This window comes from Rhamphochromis sp. 'chilingali', assembly GCF_963969265.1.
Source record: "Rhamphochromis sp. 'chilingali' genome assembly, chromosome: 20".
Classification (NCBI taxonomy): domain Eukaryota; kingdom Metazoa; phylum Chordata; class Actinopteri; order Cichliformes; family Cichlidae; genus Rhamphochromis; species Rhamphochromis sp. 'chilingali'.
The window spans coordinates 22874711-22896917 of record NC_137947.1 but is presented as its reverse complement, the minus strand read 5'-3'; the positions used below and the strand labels follow the sequence as shown (position 1 = coordinate 22896917).

The following is a 22207-nucleotide window of genomic DNA, read 5'->3' as shown; positions in this document are numbered from 1 at the left end:
CAGTTTTTCAAAGAAGAAAAGAAACTCATACTTTCTTATTTGGCAAATTCAACACAGGGGATGAGGGACTGATGAGAAAGCATAGCAACATAAAAATTAAATTGAATTGAGAGTGAGATGGAATCCTGATGAGCCAGCAGCTGGATAGGTTTGCTACTAACCTGTGACTGTTCTTGGCCTTTCAGTGTATCCCCTCTATCCTTTTTACTCCCCAGCTTGGGATTGCTCAGGCTTTTTAATTTCTTGGCCCCTAGTCCTTTGGCTTTGGCTCCTGACGCCTTCTCCTGGCTGGTCTCCTGCTTCCTGGGTTTGGCCAAGGGGAGGGGTTTGTCGGGCTCTCCTTTAATATGCCTCTCGTAAGGGAGGAGGAGCCTGAGGAAGAATGTGGGCAAAGCAGATATGATCAAGTTATGTCCTGTCAACTTTGCAAGGCTTGGTTACTGATATATTGTGGATCATTGCACATAAACAAAAAGCTTTTTTTCCTGCTAAACAGGAAAAAGGTGGAAGCTTTTTTTTTTCTTTTAAAAAGCAAAACACCTTGGTTGTTTAGCGTAAAATACAATACACCACATTGTTTGGCAACTGAGCTGCAGCTTCGCCCCTGGCATGCAGTGTATCAAATAGCTTGCTTTAAAACCTCCTTGTTTTAATACCTGGCAAGCATTAACGATCCTATTGTAATTAAACTAGGTTAGGGGAAATCCAGGCTCAAATGGGTGCCAGAACATGTGTGTGTGTGTGTGTGTGTGTGTGTGTGTGAGAGAGAGAGACAGAGAGAATTTGAATAACCAGTTATCTCCTGCTGAGACAGATCACATTTGGTATTACTTTAACCTTAACAGAAAATAATATGTGTGTGTCTGTGTATGTGTGTGTGTGAGGGGATTCTAAAGTTAATGTAATTTGGAATGAAAAAAAAGGAAAATATCTTGGAGAAATGACATCAAATTCTTTAACTTCACCGCACATAATCTCTAATTTAATATACTAATGTTATTAATGATAGAAGCCCTTAAATTGGTTATAATAATGAAATATTTCAGCTGGTATAAGCATGCTTTAGCTGTTACATGTTATGAAATCCTGAATAGCTGCGTATGCTTCAACTTCATTAAGTCCATACTAAGTAACAAGGAAAAATCTGTAGAATAAACATTAGACTATTTTTGACTTCTGGTAATCCTCCTCTGAATACGTCGCAAGTCACTTTTCCATATCTGATGTCATAACTAATGGGAACATTAGGATCTGGATAACATAACAACACCCATGTGTAAAATAATAGCATGAAGAAACCAGTGAGGGAAACTTTTAGGCTTTTATTGCTAGGAAAAGAAAATGGAAATTGGCACTAGACCAGAAATAAGAAACGCTGTGGAACAGGAAACCAAGACAACTGAAAAACTACGACACTAAGAACTTCAATAAGTTCTTCTGAAAATCTTTCCAGCTCCTCTGTCAGTTTCTTTAAAACAATAAAAATCCATGAAAGCCAGACAGAAACATGACTTTCTAAGTCATGAGAAGAAAAAAAAAGGTCTTCTCGTGTAACGACAAGAGACGGTTGCACTATTCCTTTTAAGGGACATGGCGGTAAAACAAACAATGAATCAAGAGCTGTTTCGCCTCCTCTTCAAAAGGAAGAAAAAAAAGCCTCAGAGAGTTCAAGAGGCTCTGTGGGATTTTTTGTTATTTTTCCTCTGAACAAAAGTGCTGGCAGGGAAAGCGGTGAAACTACATTTCATACAGCTGGTCTGGCACCAGGCCCCAGGCCAAGAAAGGAAATGTACTATTAAATGTGACTTATTGGAGAGATGGAGAGCAAAGAGGTTGTGAAAGAGAAGAGAGGAGGGAAAGGGCCAAAAGGAAAAAGAAACAGAAGGATAGAAAGAGCGGCATAATGACATGTTAATGAACAGGAAAAATGATTTTGAAAAAAGGAATGAAAAATCCTAGAAAACATAACTTTAAAGTAGAAGCTGTGGATTTTCCCCTGTTAAACAGGGAAGTGCTTCTCAGTCTTTCTATAATTAGGCCTTATTGCACAAAAAAGGAGGGTGAGGTAAATCTTCCACTGTTATAAACAAAAGGTCTTGAAAATTGTTATTGACATACCGACATGTAAAAATATCTAGAGGCTATTAGAGATCAAGGGCTAGAAAAGTGACATGTTTGCTGCATATACAAGGGTCTACTGTTGACTATCAGCAGGATCTGTGGGAAAGAGATGGCTGCCTGGGCCTGGGTCAACTTTATGGAATGTCAATAAGGGCTAGGGGGATGGTGGTGTTGCTGGTTAATGTAAGAGCTGAACCAGGGAAATTACTGGAGCTGAAAATAGTTACACATGGAAAGCTTAAGATGTTATGTTGGTCCGGGAAACCAAAAAAAAAAAAAAAAAAAATCAGCCTCAGGAAGTTCTATTCATTGTTAGAAAGACTTGTTTTGTAACACTTAACTACTGACCAAAAATTTCAGTCTATCAAAATATGATTGTACATTTTATACACCCATTACAGTATCTTTGACTGCCAGGAAACAAGTATTAAAACTGCAGGAGTCCTGTAAAAAACAAACAAACAAACAAGGCAAAGCAAGTAAAAATTAAAAATAAAATCCTAATAGACCCCTGTGTGTGAAAGCAATTTCAAACACTGCACCTATAACTTAATCATGATTGTGTAGTATGATATAATAAGCACTTATAATACAATACTGCTATAAGTAGCAATTTCCTTCAAAGCAGGGGAGGGGCTAAGCTTGGCAGCCACTGAAATAGTTGAGAGAAAGCCAGATGTAGTTATTAATTTGAGCCACTTGGGGGCGTATTCTGCACTGGAAGACTCCAACAAGGAATTTCATCAAGGCAGAAGAGGCAACATTTTTATGAGGTCAATAAATACTTAACTTCCTCTCATGCCAATTTATCACCTGGCTTTTGTTTAAGCGGCCGTTTTCCATGTTCCTTAACAAGGCATCCAAATACGCAGTGAAGATGAAATATTTATATTGATAGACAGAAACTATCTCATGTAATTAATCAGAAAAAAATATTTCTTCATATACACGATGGATTATATGTGACTGATTTTGGAATCTGGGATCAACAACACTGTGATTCAACAGAACAAAACTGTCAACTAAGCAGGTCTGTGCCTTTGAAATAATGGCTTACACACAAAGCACTTCTACTGAAAACAACAAAAAAAAAAGACAACTTGGCAAAAACAAGGTGACTTTACCAGCAATGTGCTGCTGTTGTCCGAGTCTTGTGTTACAGGAACAAGCACTGTGCTCAAATCCAAGAAATGCCTAAGTCACCAAATAAGTGGAAAAAGCCCACAGGCTGTTCCATTTCAACAATTTCCCTCTCATCCGTCTTGAAATTAATTTTTGCTGGTGTTGTGTTAAGATCACAAGAGCTGCTTCATGCGTTAAAAGAAAAAAAAAAAAAAAGGCTGGTGGACAAGCCCCTGGGGCTGTAGAAAGATTTGGAGGAAAGAAAAATAACGTACTTTTACAAGGCTGTGAGGAAAAGAGAATAAAATAGAAAAGGATAAAATCAAATCTTTATCATATGTAAGTGGAATGATTAAGCACCATCACAGCGATGAGAAAACAATAACTGCTGTAGAGAAAGAGCCAAGATGCCGGCAGAGGGATAAACAGACATTGTAGCTGGTCCCTTTGCTTTGGATTTATGCCTCAAAGCCTCTCTTTTGTCTCGAAGCCAAACCACTTGAGGTGACCCTCATTCATGCAGTTAAAACAGGAGGGCAGCGCAGGAATGTATGAAAAACTTAAGTCCTTTGTCAAGTCTGAAAATACCAGATTTAAAATGACCTCTACTGTTCCCCCGGGGTTTGCTCTCATTAGCTGCTGCTGCTGCAGCTTGCAGTAAATATTCACCATACAAGGTGTGAGCCAAGAGTGCTACATGTAAGTGTTTAAAATAAATGTGTACTATTCTGCATAAAGGACCACTCAAGTCTTTCAGTCACTAAAGTATTAATACGCCGTAATATCCACAATATGTTCCCTCTTGCTGCCCTGAAGTGGACTGAAATCTCAGCAAGAATATCATTAATTTAATTTGCAACACTGAAGCACTTATTAATTTCAGTAGACTTGAATAGATTCTCATACAGTCGATTGCCTGTCACACATCAGTGCCATAATTTGTGATTTCTCACTGCCACTGGGGGAAAAAACCCCTCAGACCTTTTGATTAAATTTGACACATAAAGAAATGATCCGATATTGTGATTTGTTAGATGGCTGCAAAAAAGAAAGAAGAAGAGATTTTTATCACTGAATGCTCAATAAAGCATTTGTCTTGGGGAAACCATCTCGCTCTCAGATGTTAAAATAGCTGCCTGCTATTTTAGTGTAAAGAACATGCAGCTCTTTGGCTGCCTTCCCACTCTAGCTCAAGTCCACATTCTGTGGAAGTGTTCATGGATATACAAAGACTTTGGCCATCCTTCTGATACAGACAACATGTTGAGACATTATTATAGTCTTAAGGAATGCTGAGAGTAAATACTATGTTATCATATTGCAACTGTCCTATCTCTCTCCTGTTTTTTTACTTTCTTTCTTTTTTTAAAAAACTAAAATAGTCAACCATTTTTACTTCTTTATTAAATTCTATCAACGTCTCATCCTGCTTCTTTCAGGTTTACAAGGTGATACTCTTTCCACACCACTTCTTACTGCAATCTAATGATACCCTCTGCTGCAGGACAACAGACCAACTTAAATCTGTGTTTCAGTGTAAAAATATAATGCGCTACATCTGATGTATTGCAACACAGCAAGGACAATGCGGAGCGAGACGCTGACGAGTTCAGAATAAAATTTACAAAACAATCCTGTCTCTTTCTCTCTTGCCCAAATTTGAAACCCGTGGTATTATACGGTAATTCTCAGAGCAAGGACTGACTCAAGGTTTCCTAATAATGTATTTTTATATCTGGAAAGCAGCTTTAGTGAATGCAAAAGAACATCGATACCAGGAGGAATGAATAAAGGCTGAATCAATAAAACATCTAGTCGACTAAAATTGGAACAGTCGTGCATCTGTCTTAAAAGAAACACATATCTGCATGACCTGAGCCAGAGAATATTTCACAGGCTCCGCGTACAGTACATCTGGCAAACATCCATTACTTTATAGACAAAATGATTTAATCCAAAAACCCCTCATCTGCGTTTTCTGCTATTACCCAAAACCTCAGAGTTTTTAAATAGCAAATTATTCTAAATTGCTTCGCTGTTGCCATGGATACCCCCCACCTCCCCCTCCAAACACCCCCCCCCCCCCCCCCCCCCCCCACACCAATACCAACCCCGTGGTGCAATTACATTAGAGTGCCAAGGCATGGTGAGGTATTAAAAATCCGTAACAGGCAGAAATGAACAGAGATGGTGGAATGTGATGTTTCTGTTACAAGAGATCACGTAGGAAACCTGGAAGATTAAATATGTAGGAGCTGTTAAAAGGCGCTGACCTGTATAATGAAAGAAACAGCATGAAGTGCAAGGCAGGGAGTGGAAGAGAGAGAGACGGGGAGAGGGAGAGTGAAAGAGAGAGAGAGGAGGGAGAAAATGGCACAGCACAGAAGCAAAAGGCAGTCTATTTCAAGGTTATTGATGCCATCTTTTTCATGACCTCATTTTTAATTCAGAGCGCTGGGCCCTGACAGCTAATCTCGGGAAACGGTTTAAATAAATATCATTAAAGCTTCCCCGTAGCTGCAGCGGCAGACCTTGGCTTGGACATTTCTACATTGATTTTTCCCTGCGCACTAATGAAGGGCGCTCTGTGCCTAAACAACAGTAACTTTGAAAATGACAATTAGCTGAGGTTATCTCCTGTTCAATTCCAGCTATGTAACTCTATTTCTACCAGTGATTACCGCCCGCTCCTGGACAGCATAAATATAGTGATTATGCCCCTGGCTCCATCTTTCACAATAACATCTCCTAGGAAACCATTTCATATGATTTTACCATTAGGGCTGTAAAGGGATAATGTGTATAATTTAAAACGAGCACTGAATGCTTGTGGATATTCACAGTCTTTAACCCAAATAACACCAAGACAGCCAAGAATATCCACTTAATTGAAAGCAATTATGTCCTGAAATATTGTTTCCTTTTTACCTACTAGCTGGAGACTTATTTCCTGCTCTACTCTACTTTGGCCCACTGAGACAAATCAAAGTGATCCTTCTGAGAGATGAGGAAAACATAGGTGTTGTTCCAGTTTGTTCACTGTACATTCTTCCCTGTGAAATATATTTCTGTAGCACGTTGACTAATGATTAAAGGTGGAAACAAAGACGCCTCTGGGGAACAAACACATACTTCAGCGAGCCCACAAACAGCCTCATTCATCATGCAGAGAGAATGGCCGTGTTTGCTGAGTTAATACAATGAAGCTAATTGCCCTCCAAGCAGTCCAAACACCAAGGCTCAGCTAAAATTATTCCCCTGAATGGAAACTTGCTCAGCTTCAGCTGATATCTCTCTCTCTCTCTCTCACACACACACACACACACACACACACACACACACACACACACACACACACACACACACACACACACACACACACACACACACACACACACACACACACACACACACACACACACACACACACACACAGTCACCCCCATCCCCTCCTTCTTACACCTTCTCTCTGTCAGACTGATATTCACTGCAGTGTGTGGATATTATTGCTTTGTATTGATTCAGCATTATTTTCTCTCAGCTGCTTCTCGGTGGCTGGAGAGGGAAAGGCCAGCGCAGCAGCAGTCACACCTCAGCGCTTCCCACAAATTCGTCCTACACCCCTATTTTATGCCTTACAGACAAATGAACAATATAGCGTTTTACTTCAAAGTAATTGCTGCACTCCACAAAATAAGGATGAAACACGTCTTGGATTCTGAGTTTTGCAACAACAACAAAAAAAAGCAAAGACTTCTTTTTTCCCCAGTATCATATTTGAAGCCATGAATTGATAGTCACGTCTATTATTAGTAGAAATAAGAGCATCCAGTTTGCAGCAGGTTCTTATTTGAAGTTCGGAGAAACAACTGGGAATGCAGCATAAACACTGGAGGCACTTGCAGCTGAACATTTAGAGGCGCATTGTCAGCTTGTCAACAAATTCAACACCTAAAATAATATACTCTCACAAATATGGTGTTGCAAATTTCCTGGAAAAACTGCCCTGGCCGCCAATGCTTGTGCTCGTGAATTCGCTTACAGCATGCAATCTTGACACAATATGAAGGTGCCTGGCTCCCTCATATGGCACTGCTGGCATATTGCTGTATTACGGATAGGTGTGTGTGTGTGTGCCTGAACTGTGCTGATGCATAAACCTGCAGCAGCCGGAGGGATGTGGAGAGGGTCACAGGCCCGGAGGAATGACCTGCTTCATGAGCGACTGGTTATCTCTTGCTGGGAAGATCGTATTTGGCATTTGTTTAACCTTGGGAAAGTGGCTGTGTGTGTATGTTTGCATGTGTGTGTGTGTTTGTGTGTGTTTGTGAGTGTGTGCTAGCAGCCCTGCATTAATAACCACACAGCTCCCTTAGGATCATATCCATATGCTTGCTTAGGTTTTGTAATACCATCTGAGTGATTATAATGTGGAGGTTGAAAATGCTGCAGTATCAGGCTGAACGATTAAATGAATATATTAAACTGGTGTTTTCATTTTATCCCGCAGCTTTCTGTGCTTGTAATGCATATATAGTGGAAAATGGAGAGACTGCATGCGTATTCATATAGGTCAGCTAATAATTAAAAACTTTGCTGTTATTTTGAACTCCTTAATCCTCTTTGGTTTGTTTGTAGAGCGGAATTGGAACAGATTACAGCACAATTGGTTTCACTGTGCCACACAACTGATCAATTGAGGCAAGGAAAATAACCAAATCTCATGTCATTATGAATTGATTTAGGTCCATAGGATAAGGAAGACATTTCTAAATACAATTACAGCTACATGCTAAAACAGTCGGCATCCCACTGTTGCTCTTCATGTGTACATTGACTTTCCGTAAATAAGATCAATATGTGTCCTGCTGTGTCCTGATGTTACAAATAAAGCATTGTGAAAGTTCATTTGATGTAGCTGTGAAGGAGTTTACCCACTTCAGGCGATGCAGACTGTTCACATGTGCATGCATAACAATGTGTCATATATAACTACCCGACATAATAACTCACCTCTCGTAGTGTCTCCGTGTACATGTGGCGGCACTTGTGCTGCTGGGGTTGCCGCCCAATTCATCATATACATGTTTCCACTGTCTGCGGACTGTGATCTGGAGCGATGGGTGAGAATACAGAGTGATCAGACAAAAAGACAAAAGAAATAGAGACAAAAAAGAGATAAAAATAAGACCAAGAGAAAGAAAAACACCAAAAAATAATAAAAGACATAAGTAGTTGACATCATTTCAAGGTCTTGGGGAGCTGATGAGTCATCATGTTCCAGTTATTGAATCCTCAACACTCAATTCTCTAACATAATAAGCTCTGTTAACATCATGCAGTCAGTTGTTCCTGCTACGACTCCTTATTCCACAACAGATGGGAATAAAGGACGAGCTACAACACAAAACACAAAAGAATGACGGCTGCCACAGAGCCAACAAAGCCACAACATGAAACGTGAGATAATCAGCTGCAGATATGAGCGTTTTAAAAGGATATGAGCCCCAATTATATGAGCTGTATCCTGTTTACGGCCTAGTTTAGTTGTCTGTTTGGACGACACAGCTAGCATATTTAGAAACAGGCATAAGCAATCGACTTGAAGACTTAATATCAAACATTGACTTCACTTTGAAAATACGTCGCACATGAATAGTGAGTGAATAAAAGGCAGGTAAGGCTGCCAAGTTAAATGCCTCATACACCCTCATTTCTGACTCACTCTGGCTGTGTGTGAACTCGCATATAGTACTTGCTCACACGTGGGTATGTATGTGCATTTCACTTCATCTCCAAATGGGAAAAAATGAGTGATTTAACCAATTTCCTTTTGACCAGTTTAGAACAGAGGAACATGTGTTTTCCACTCCAAGGGGGTTTTGAAACAACAGCATCATTTCTGCTAAAAGTGGCTCTGAGCGAAACTTTCTTCTTGGGAAAACAGTGACTGAGCTCAAGGGGTAAAAGGAGGGCAGAGAAATAAAAGGCAGGGAGGAAAGAAGGAAGACAGGTTAGAGGACAGCATTAGTGGAAGAGACAATTTAGAAGAAAAAAAAAAGAGCAAGTGTGGATTTTTGGAGGAGAAACAGAAAGAGGGTGGGGAGGGAACTTCATGGAAAAGCAGGACTATATTGCCACATGTGTGAATACTTACCAACTCATATCCTCCGAGTTTCTGAGCAGCTTGAAACATAGTCCAAAGGTTGACTGTGGGAGAGACAGAAGACAAACAAGGGAGTTAGGAACTCTGGGAAAGGACCTGAGCTGAAACACATAACGTCATGTGCAGTCATTACACAAGAGAGAAGGCGATGAATATCAAACTTTTATTTAAAAGCTGCCATAACAAAACAAGTGTTATGACTAAAAGGTATGTTTACACGCTGAAGTCATTTGTTTAGATTAAAAGTAGTTCTGGGCGCTATAATTGTATTTATTACATAAATGGATTGTTAGCACTGACAAATCAACATGTTTAAAAGCTGATGACATTTTATTTTAGGTAAAGTCTAAAAGCCTACAGAAAGCATCAGTACGGGCAAATACATGTTTAGCTTTAAACCATATAATGCACATATAAATGAGCGAATGCACGGATTAAACTATAAACTAATGAGACACACTGAAGAGAGTAGTAATTACATATTCTTTGCCTGGAAAAGTGAAAACAGCTTTTCATCATAATTTCACACAAAACAATTCTGCACTTCAGCTAAAAGGATGCAAATGAATACTGAGCACTTATACAATCATGACTATGTGATAGAATACAGCATATGCTTTATCCTGACAAAGAGATGTGTTAACCCTCAGCTGCCGCCTGCAGGTATGAATGAAACACCATTAAAAGCATCAAACACTTGGCAATATGCTCAAACTTCTGTTTGAACTAATGCAAATTCCTTTGCATTGATTTTCCCATGCAAATACCCCATGACAGCCCATATCAAAATAAAAGTCTTGTGTAACATTTTCCTAAAAATAGCCGTGTAAGCTTTCAGAAAGGCTTCAAATGGCTGTCTGTCTTTGAAAGAAAATATTTCCCACAAACAAAGAACCACGAGTTCATTGGGAGACCTTTGTGCCAATGACATTTGTATTTGCTTTCTGTAACATCATTGTTTAACATTTTTATATGAAGGCCTATAAATAAGAAAAGGAGGCCTCGCCTGGGGAGAAATCCATCAAAATTCAATCTGTGCGTACACAAAGCCTTGCATTTGTCAAAATGACATTTTCCTATCTCCGCATTTGACAGCATTGATTTTTTCCTTCCCTCCTCTCTGTGACCGTTGTCAATGCACGGGTGGAATAACAAAGGGAGCTGGGTAGGTTTTTCTGTTTGAACTGAGCACGCTGGCGTATTGTGCTTTCTGACTGTAGAAACAGAAAGACGGTCTATTTAACTAGCTTGTTATGCATCGACTGTAATTATTACAATAGCACACGGGACTGGGAGGGAACAGGACACATAAAGGAAATGAGAGAACATGCCTTTTCTTAGATGTCTTGTCATTAGCAATTTCTTTTCTTAATTCCCCTCTATTTGGCAGGGGCAATTATCACTGAGATAAGGATGACAAAACAGGAACACAATGCAGCCTCAATGACACACCGATGGCATGGCAATTAGACAACAAGGCTGGAAGAAGGAGACAAATTGGAACTGATGTTCACAATCACATGCTGATGCCCGAGCACTGAAGCACACACAAAAAAATTTCACACAGAGGCACACACTCACACTTAACAGTTAATCTTGGAGATCAAGGGCATTCACAACATACAGTGTAACTACTTCTACTCTTGTTTTATTCCTCCTACATCCACTATCACAATCTCAAAATTATCTTTCTACAATCTCTACTGCAGCCATGCAACTTAAATGGCAGCAACTGTACAGCAAAGTCAACAAAAAAAAAAATCCCAAAACAAAAATAGAAGGACGACAACTCACTGGAATAAACTGCAGCCACACTTGGTAGCTGTTTTCTGCAATTCAAATGCTAGTGCTCTCGTAGCTTTTAAAATGACTGAGCAATGCAAATTAGGAATAAAAAGAGCGCATACTACAGCTGGAACATTAAGTTTAGGGACAGCAATAATCAGTGGGTAGTTTCACAAACAATCATTTTAAAAATTCAAAAATTGTATTATTTGGGTACTCTGGCTTCCTCCCACAGGCCAAAAATATGCATATTAGGTTAACTGGTGATTCTAAATTGGCTGCATCAGCCCTGTGATAGACTGGTTCTCTGTCCAGGGTGTACACTGATGTTCACCCTATGACAGCTGGGATAGGTGTTTAAGAAAATGGACCGATGGATGAAATTATCTGGCTCCAACTCTTGAAATGTGAACACTTTCTTTTTCTTTTCATTTTACTAAATACATCAGCAGGGAGAAAAAACCCCCAGTTCATTGGATTTCACCTTGCACGCTGGGATTCTGTGACTTTTTCATAGTTTCACAAATGAATCACTGATTAGCTGTAAGTAGAACACTAAACAACATGTTGATCTCTAGATTAAACAGAGAAATTGTTCATTTCCACCTTCCAGCAAAGATAAGAATATCTTGAGCCTCTAAAATGTAAAGACATCTTGTGCTTATCTTGACAGAAAACTGAATATGAGGCCGGCTGGTCTCAGATGAGCACTTGAGCTCTAAGATGTTTAATTCATACAAACCTTGAAGTGAAACATGAATTCCGCATGAGAGTGAGGCAGGAAAACAAGTGGGTGCTGAGCTAAACCAGCAATATTAGCATTTCTCTGTTTAAAATAGATTATGAGTCATTCGAGGTAAAGGCAGACCGACTGAATTTCAGTGGTTAGCGGTCTTATCTCTCAGCCAGACTGTAAAGCTTCACTATTATGGTGTTAAAGGTAAGACTCCAAGGCTAGAAGATGAGGTGGAATACGCAGAAATAGTCTTCGTTCAGGCTCAGATAGGGTTTTTTTGGAGGTGAGTCAAATGGATATTTTAGTGATCCAGCCAACAAAGCATGGGTAAGTCTGGTAAATCAATCAACCATCTGTTGCTTTGTTAAACTCTGGAGAACTTCATAAAAGATTATTACTCAAATGCAACTGAAATAACATAATTTGGATTTCCATTTCAGGAAAGTGAGCTCTGATCTTTTAATGCATTTGTAGCAAGTTTAAAGAGAAGACTATGAAAACGGCGTCTGATTACATCTAAGGGTTTATTGTATTAATTATGATGTGTTTTCCTTTTTTCCTCCTCTTTACATGTGCTGATGTGCGCTCGCTGCCAAGGACGAAGTTTAAACAGCATGATTTCACCATTTAATGAGGGCCTTGCTTATGATGTGTCTGGTTTTGAGATTCAAAGCATGTACTGTATGTAAAACAGTTGGCGCGTGGACCTCGACTTTATTCTGAGCTCAAACTGAGAAATGCCAGCTAAAAGTAAAGCGAGTTGGGTATGCAATTCTCCCTCCGACTCTCTACGTATTCCTCGCTCCCTCTTTATATCTCCCGCAACCACAATGACCTATTTAAGCAACAACATGTCGGCAGTCAAGATGACAGGACTGTCAAAATACCGCAGTGAGGTTAGCGCAGTCGAGTCGACCACAGCTTACCTTCGTGTAATAGTTTAGAGTAATGAGTTTTACTACGCTATAAACTGTCACTGTTACATTCAATAGGCATCTCTCCCCTCTCCCTGTCTCTCGTTAATTTGCTGGAGTTGTCGTGCTACATTCTGATCTGAATGGCTAAATTCTCCTTGGTTCCTCTGACATGAATGCAAATGTTATGTCCCTCCTTGAATAAAGACTGAGCATGAACTAAATCTGAAAACCACAGTTTGTGAAGAGAGCCCGCATTCTCATGCGTCTTGCCTCGACATCAAACACATAAAGCAAACACACTTTTTCACTTTCCAGAGACCACAGTGTGCCCTTTTTGATGCTTAGGTGCGCGTTTTTTCTTCTTCTTCTCTGTCCTGTTCACACCAAATGCAAGCTAAGCATCCGACCTATATTAGAAATCTTTCATCTTGGGCCGACGTGTTTCCCATACATGTGATGTTCTTTTAACACTGGTAGAGGACGTTCTTGGCCTTCACAGGAAACCCCTTTGACAAGTGAGAGAAGATATTCTCTCTTTATATAAAAGCCAGGCAAAATGTGCTCTGACAGGAAGTCTCCTGAGTCTTTTACCATCTGCTAGATGGGATTTTTCTCAACATAGAATATTAATCCTTTAGTTTATTATTACTACACACTGAGTTAGTTTTTTAACATTTTGGCTGCAGTTTAAATTCTGGGGCCTTAAACATAACGCCCATCACATATGGGAGCACATGAAACTCTCACACTCTAGATGAATAGGAGAAAGTCCACCATTGACTAAAAACCAGCTACTTGTTTCTCCTTTGATCACAACAGGGGCTCTGCATATATAACATGTGGTTAGAGATGCCGATTAGAGTCCACGCAAGGTTTTCCCCTGCCCGTTACACCGACATGTGTGACTTACAGAGTGCACTTTCACTCTGATACATATACTTGTGTTTCTTTTCTCCAAGCACACGATATTTTAGGGTTCAAATAATAATGTGCTTTCTTTTTTCTGTGCAGGGAAATTCTGAGGAGGTTTGGGGGCTTTTTTTTTATTGCTTGTTCCTACAGGTGTCTTTTACTCCAAATTTGTTTTAATCTCCTCTCAGCCTCAGTCGATGTTACGACCTAAATTTTCAAAATAACTCCTGTAAAAATGTATCCACACAAATTTTTTACTATCGATTCGAGCGCTCCATTGCTTCAACAACGGCAGTGAGGGAATAAGAGAAAAAGTTGCCCTACTCACTCTGTTTGAAGCCGAGGAAGGGGATCCTCTCTATGGGCGTGTCTCTTTCTTTCATGTACTTGTAGAGGTCTACTAAGAAAGCCTGCTCCTCCGCTCGGCTCTCCTCTGATGTATCCTCCTCTTTATTGTCCTCTTTCTCGCTTCTCTCCTCCCTCTCCTTTTCCTTTCCTCTGTCCTTCTCCTCGGATAAAGATTTCTTACTGAGGCCAATGGCCTTTTGTTTGGCCGGTGCGGTTATTTTTCCGTTGGGTACCGTTTTACAGTTGGGTTTGACCTGCAAAGAGAGAGCATACAGACTCAGCGGATGTATTTAGCGGAAAATTAAACCCTTAACAGAGTGTTATTCAAATGATGTCAGACAGTTTGTATGACTTTTGTTAGAGTTTAAGCACAAGTAAATATTCCTAATGGCCACAGAGGAAAACTCCCATTGATTATCAATGAAGCAGCTCTTCTGGTCATAACAGATTAGGCACAGATAGGTTTGACTCCAGCTTTGAGAAAGAATTGCTTATATTGATTTAACTGTCCAAGGTCATAGGAATGACTGTGGAAGAGCTTTTACCAAAGATATTTCCCTCACAGGAATATTACGACTAATGTCAGACAATAAACGAGGACAGAGGTACAAAATCATAATATCAATAGAAAGTGATACCACTAAACCGATGTTTTAAATAAAGAAAACATGACAAGACCTAGTAATGGGGCTTGATGATTATTTCTTGTTTCCAGTTTCCTCCATCGACTAACATGATTTCAGAATGAGTTGAGTGCTTCTCATTGGTGGAAACTGTTCTTAGATTAAAATATGAAATAACCCATTAATAACCCAATTTAAGATTACACTGTACCTGGTAAGAGGCTATTATGAGGAAAGTGACACAGACAAAAAAGTACCTCTCAACAAAAGATCCTATCATAATATCATAATCTATCAGTGATAAGTTAATCAGGTGAAATCACATTAGATTTAGGAAGAAGTCAATTATAGAAGTATAATCAGCAAATGCTGTCATAATAAAAATAATAATTTTTAAACAGTCTTCATTCCCCAGTCGTCCTTGCTTCATTTGTGTTGATTTGTGACATCCCTTTTTGTAGCACGTGGCCTTCGCAATCGTGTTGCTTTTTACACGTCCCGAATAGACTACACTGTTGCTGTGTTGGTCATTGTGTAGGAAAGTAAAGGTTATTCTGTAACTTAAGATTCAAGGACAACGTGGAAAGCAGCTGGTTGGCAACAAAAGCTGTGATCTTAACATAAAGCTAGTGGACTTTAAAGTTACTATTTGTTGTATAATATCCTTATAATATGTCTTTTACAAATATTTATGTAAGTGTAACCTTGTAGACTAGCTTACATGGCTATATGTTCTAAGGAAATGTAATATATGGTGTATGTATACCGTACAGGCAATGCGTGTAATAGACCTGCTGACTGGAGGATACCATGTCAGTGTCAATTTTTTGCTTTGCGTTGGCATGAAAAAGGTGTTTTTTCTCCAATAAAGTGCAGGAATGTGAAGTGGCAGAGCAGTTCCTCTCAGAGCACCGAGTCCGCTCAGAGTCATGTGAAGGACGCTCTGCAGGCAACAGCAAACAGCTTCCCCACAATTTTAACTAAAACTGATAAATTACTGTCTTACTAAGCCTAACCATAACAGTGTGCAAGACTGCTTCCTCCAGGCCAATTTGAAGAATCCAGGGATCAAACCCTGAACCCCGTAATTATAGGACAACATAACTCAGAATCTGAGCCAAAGCTGCCAAAACAGTTCTAGTCTGTGTTTTTTTTTTTTTTTTTTTTTTAATCTATAGGGTTATCTCTGGAGCATTCACGCATGCATGTACAGTGACACTGATGAGGCATCCTCTAGTGGACGCTTGTTACCGTGATATCGCAGCTGTTTTTATGGCAACACTTCTCCATTTTATTTTAAGAAATATTTGCTTTTAGCCCATGTCCCAGTTTTAACATGTAAATACTCCCTGAGGGAATGTAACTCATCTTACCTTGGTTGTAATTTTGCCCTCTGGACTAGAGGGTTCCTGTGCTGTCACTGCTGTCGAACCCTGGTTTGACCCTGATGACCCCTGACCCTGAGCCTGACTCTGGGAGTCTCTCCTCTGAGAGAAGGACAGCTTCTTCTTCCGAGGTCGCCCCTTCAGGTTGGGAGCTGACGGAAAGGGAACAATGACAATTAGATTTATCCATTTAGATGGAAATTTGCTTTTTAAAATCACTGAATACTTTCAGCTCTTTGTTGCCAACATCTAATTCTTTCATAATAATATACTTTGTTTTACAGGAAGAATAAAAAAAAAAAGACTTAAAAAGAAAACGCCTTTTAAACCCAAATATGTATTTCTTGCCTGGGAACTTAGAGGGAGGGTATGACAGGAACATTTACAATCAGGGGAAAGGAATTTCACAGGCCTGCTAGCCTGTAGCTAATTATTTTTAAACTGGATTAGTGCAACATTGTGCTGAATGGGGTTGCAGCCTGCCAAATTGCTCCAATGTGCTAGTAAACACGATCCTCAAGTTCACTCCCAGCCTAAAAGAGAAACTCCATTTTAAATTCAGACAGATGTATTTTTAAGATTACAGATGAGGGCGTCATAACAGTCAGGCAGTTAGAATAATAATGAAAATGACAGATGCTGGTTAACCGAGAAACCCACAAAAGGGAAGAAATTTGAAACAGTCAGTTTGTGCTAAAAGAAATATTTCACACAGATGCTAGACAAACATAGCTTGTATTTTTTTCTAACCGCAACATATATAACATAAAAATGCTTTGTCTTGCCCCCCCCGATTCTAAGCAACATAAATAATTACACTGTACTACAGCACATCAGATGAACTCATAATCATGACTCTATTTTTGGTTTCCCTCTGGTTAGTCTTCTCATGTCTTAAAGCTCAACGCTGTTAATTAAAAACACATGAACCTGCATGATAGGAGCTCTTTGTTTGAAAGGCTGGCAGATATAATTGCTCAGTTCACATTACACACACAATAAAGTATCTAAGCCCTCCAAGTCCTTTGTACACCCACGTTTATGTCAACCCGCAATTGTAATGTAACTTTTTGGCAGAGTGACTTGCCTCCTCGCAGCAACACAAACAGAGATAAGCTCAAAGGAGAGGGAAAGAAAAACTCCAAATAATCTAAGTTCAGTCATGTATTTCTCAGCGTCGACATTCTTTCTTTCCATCTGCAATGACAATTAAATCACATCCAAGGTTGTTCTCTGCCAAAAGGACTCTGTGATTATTTTTGTCGGATCAAATTCCCATCAAGAGAATGTTACAATAACACCAGAGCTGAATAAAACTAAGAGGCAGTCATTAAAAGGGTAAAATGATCACGACTCAGCAACCCATCACTTCATGTTGTTATTTTCACAACCGCTACGCTGCGGAGAAACAGCACAGGGAAAATTCCAAGGACATTTGTTGTGCATTTGTCATCTCTTTGGCACTAAAAAAACAAGTTTTCAACGCTGTAATCTTTACTTAGAAAGCGCTGGGTGTGTTCCTCCCTCCACTGTTTATCCACTTTGGTGCTTATCCGGCTCCTTTTATTCGGCCAATTACTCATTAATACTGAAAAATAACACATCTTATTGTATTTACTTATGTTTAATTTTGAAGGGTCATAGACATAAGCCATAAAATATCACAGTATGTTTCGTCTCAGCCAAATTGTGATGCTTAGGCTTTATGTAAGTAACACAAGCCATAAATATAAAGTAAAAAAGAAAATGAAAGCTTGAGATGACTAAGAAAACATATCTCATAGAGAACAAATATAAGAGGAGTTATTATGACTGCTTGCAGGTTTGAATCCAGATTTATCCTCCAACATGTGACATTAGATTTAAACAAACATCGCAGGTCCGAGTAAGGTCACACACTCAGTGTGGTTCTGTTTTTAGTCCAATCACTAACCTCGCTGACACCATACACTGAGTTACATAACCTGCCTGTCTGTTTACATTTTTCATCAAGTCAAATACTGCTGCGTAAGAAAAAGCTGCAATTACTGCAAAACGCTGCTGCATAACACTCTGCAACAGGGCAGGGAGTGAATCTGAATTCAGTGACTTATTGACAGAGGCCAAACAGAACACATTTAAACCAGCCAGGCAGATGCTGCAGATAGGGGTTAAATGGTGCATTCATGAACTTTTGTAAATATACAGAAACAAGCACACAAGGTCAAGTAAAGGCAATTTTTCTGTGCTGCAGAAGAAGCGCTGATCTGCTCTCCTCGTGGCAGAGTTGCGTAAGGGAGGAGTCATCAGCTTTAGAATAACACAAAGAAAATAAGACGTGGACTGACTCTGTGCAGATCGATTTTGTCGAATGGAAACACAGACATTTATAGTCTGTAGAAAAACAAAGCCAACATCACAAGACGATGATTTTACAGCACCCTGGGAGACGTGGTATTTTTAACACTCTGTGGGCATTAAGTGTTTTTGTCAATGTACTAGAAAAGAACGAGATCATTTAAGCACACTTGATACTTCCCCTCTGCAAGCCAAATATGGACCTTATAATCATACACCAAAAATGGATGCTGACCAAGCTTCCCCTTAAGTTAATAATTTCTTACTTTGTGGCTTTCTGCTTATTTGGGAGACATGCACTGAAGTGACCAGAGGACTCTTTCCTAGTCCCCCATAAAGCCCTAAGGCACACTGCTAACACATGCAGACACACACATACACCATCACCAGACACTGGTGTTATAGTAAAACAAAAAATAGTGACTAAATTCATATATATGGATAAGGGTTATTCCCATCATGAGCCACGAAAGTCACAATGACTTCAGCACAGAGAAGCACAGGATGAACACTTGATCTCAGGATGCAGCTGAATGCTTTTAACAGCTTTAAAACATTGCTTTGTCTAATAATTTCTACCCCCTCAGATTCAATTAGACACAGCCCTGGCACCTCTGTTTCATTGCTATTCAGCTGATGTCAATGATAATGAAAAACTCATTAGAGACAGCTCAGGAAGGGTTCTGACGGTTCTATGCATCAACAGAGGCGAGCCACAGGGAACCACAACAAAATGGACTGATTGATTGAGAGGCTGCTGTGAGTAGAGAGACATATCAAGCCAACTGGAGAATTCAAGTGATGGATGTCTCAGTTGATAAAGCTCACAAAGCTGACTGAAAAAGTGCAATATCTGCATGCTCACTTAATGAACAGGAGGGTGGCTTCACAGATCCTCTTTAAAGTAGTTGGACAAATGATCACGCTGATGGGCTGCATGGGCCAAATAATTGTGCTGTGCCTGTTTTTGTATTTGTTTGGCAAACTGAAATTAAAGGCTTAGAGGATAGAAAAACACTTTGATGTGCTTTACAGGATTAGTGGCCAACTCATCCTTTCATTTGGCACTTTGGAGTAACACTTATGACAGAAATAATCACTCACAACTACAGATGTGTGCAGTGGTTTCCTAATTTTAGCCACACCAGCAATATCGGTTAAAAGAATGGCAATTTTGGTCAGCTGAAAGATCAGTTCACCACTTTGGCACAGATGAAACAAGACAAAACAGCTAAACAGAGGAAAGTTTTAAAGATGTTGTTAAAGGTTCACATGGATAACAATAATTTTGACTGAAAGTCCTCGACAACTGCAAAAAGTTTGGTACAGACTAGATTTTTAACTTGCTATTATCATGGTAAAAAATACAATAAAGTTTGATTAGGCTAGAAAAGTACACAAAGGTGGCAGAAAGCATCTAATCCCATAAATTAAGGTTATTCTTTAATGGGAATCTTGATTGTATTACCATAAATGTGCAGTCATACAGAAAGAGTGGGAGTTACTCACGCCTTTGTTTTCTAACACTAGTACATTTCCATGTTATTGTATTGTTTAGCCTGTTACATTATTCCATTGTTAGGTGGTTGCTAGGCAAGATGACGACATAATAGATCCTGCATTATGAAAGTTTTTGTGGGAATAATTGAGATGTTACCGTCATGAAAAAAGAATGACAGACTGCTTTTCTGAGGTGTTACAGTTGCATAAAGCTTCAAATGGGTCATTTTAGCCCATTTGTAGGTAGTTGCTAGGCAACATGATGACATGATATTATCTGATATAGATAAGAACCTCCAGGGGCCGAAGATGTTCCTGTGTGCCAATTTTGGTTGCTCAACTCCTCATTGTACGCGAGGCAAACAAACAAACAGATTTCATGTATTATAGTAAGAAGATTATAACATGCATACTGACACAATGTCACCACTTCATTTTTTCAATATTAAAGCTACATTTCTCATGGCACCCCTTGCATTTTTTCTCTGAAGCTATTTTCAAGTCAAAAGTTGAATCTACTGTTTTTCTTAATGACCAAAAACTCCTTATACAACATGTTGTTAGCACCACTGTAACTGCCTCGGGGAACTACACAGTGTGGTAGACTTACGTTAATTTACAATCATCCTTGTAATCTTATTATGCAAATATACAACGAGGATGCTATAAATGTTGATCATTCATTTTATTGACATTTACAAAGGTCAAGCTGAAATAAATCATTAGTAAAAACTGTTCAGAAATGCTACAAAGTTTCAAATGACAAACTAAACACTTATCTGTGGATTTTCTTGTTCAGTTCACTTTTAAGTGCTATAAATGCTTGGTTTTTTGCTTTAGTGTTAATCCTTTTAATTATTACAATGCAGGGATTTGTTAGAGGAGCATTCATGACCAACAGTCACCTATTGTTTCTTTTTATTTCAGTGTATTTTACACCCAGTTTCAGGTTAACTATGATAACCTTATTCAGCTCGATAAATAACATTTTTTTTCAACTGTAGACAAGTTAAATGATAATTTCCCTCCTGAAGTGATGACTGTTCTGACTCATCACATTTGAAAGAGGAACATATGAGAGTTTTTATCCCCCAGACAAACTGCAATTGGGGAAGAATGCCCCATCTACGCTTTCATGAAACCAGACTCCCACTCATGCCTCTGCGCACATCCTTAATTCTACAGTTGAACTTCAACTACATCTAACTTCAGCTAATGGGGTTCAAGTTCAAACAAAGAGGAGAGCGAGGATGAGTGTGGTATTTCAAGAACAAGCACCAGAAGAACATGTTTTGACATATTTTGTTGTCTTACTTGGTTGCAAATTCACTAAAGGCCTGACACCCACTCAGCAATTATCAGAATAGCCCGCAGCCAAAGGTAACATTCATGTTGCAATACAAGGCCTTGCCTGTACAGTACAGTATGTCCCCCTGGATAGAATATGGCAAAATGTAATTTTGAAATTATAATTAACGACATTTATGGACAGAATTCTTGATAAAAAAACCCAAAGAAAACAAACAAACAAAACCACAGAAGCACAGCAAACCAAAATAAAATTATGTAACATCCTGTTGATGAACCTCTAACCACATGCGGATCTTTAGAGCAAATATAGCATAACCACTCAAGTCAGTTCAGCAGCGCAGAGATATTGACGAGTGGAGTTATGTTCCAGAGCTTACAATCAATGGGAATTCTCCAAAGAGAGATCCTCTAGGTCAATTAGTTCAATAAGTAACTCCCTGATGAGTTACATGCTGAAGGTTCAGTAAATGTAAGGGCTTTTTTTTAAACTAAACACACTGTAAAGTTGTGAGAGAGAAGAGCTCTATCTGTGCAGGTGAGAAGCAGTCCTCAGGGAAGGATTTGTAAATGAAACTAAACTTGTGAATACGCCCACACTCAGACAAAGGAGGTCACTCAGGTCTGCTATACAAGCTTACAGTGGCGCATCGGAAATTTACCGCAAGTTATACAACATAAAGCACCGGGACAGACTCTTTGAGGACCGAGCAGCTGTATTTCCATGTATACATAAAAAGATGCCACTGGAAAAAGGGGAAGTTTTTCAAACGGAAAACAGAAGCAGACTTAGAGAATTAAACAAAAAAAAAAATAGAATAAAACTAAATATGACTCATAAGGAACAATAATAGCGGCTGTCACAATGCAAACAAAACAACCAAAGGTTAAAAAAAACCTGACAAGTAATGAATAACACATGACAAATCATGATACAAAGTGCCCTC

The 22207-nt window shown here is 39.2% G+C and overlaps 1 protein-coding gene across 1 annotated transcript in view; it reads right to left on the bottom strand.

The window, feature by feature from the left end:
- Positions 1 to 22207, bottom strand: part of arid5b (AT-rich interaction domain 5B) — a 78090-nt gene that overhangs the window by 6164 nt on the left and 49719 nt on the right. The window contains exons 5-9 of the mRNA XM_080869270.1: positions 16104 to 16267; positions 14088 to 14361; positions 9401 to 9453; positions 8257 to 8354; positions 162 to 372 (exon numbers count right to left, since the gene is read on the bottom strand). Coding sequence (XP_080725396.1) covers positions 162 to 372; positions 8257 to 8354; positions 9401 to 9453; positions 14088 to 14361; positions 16104 to 16267 — 800 coding nt within the window. The remainder of the gene's footprint in view (positions 1 to 161; positions 373 to 8256; positions 8355 to 9400; positions 9454 to 14087; positions 14362 to 16103; positions 16268 to 22207) is intronic.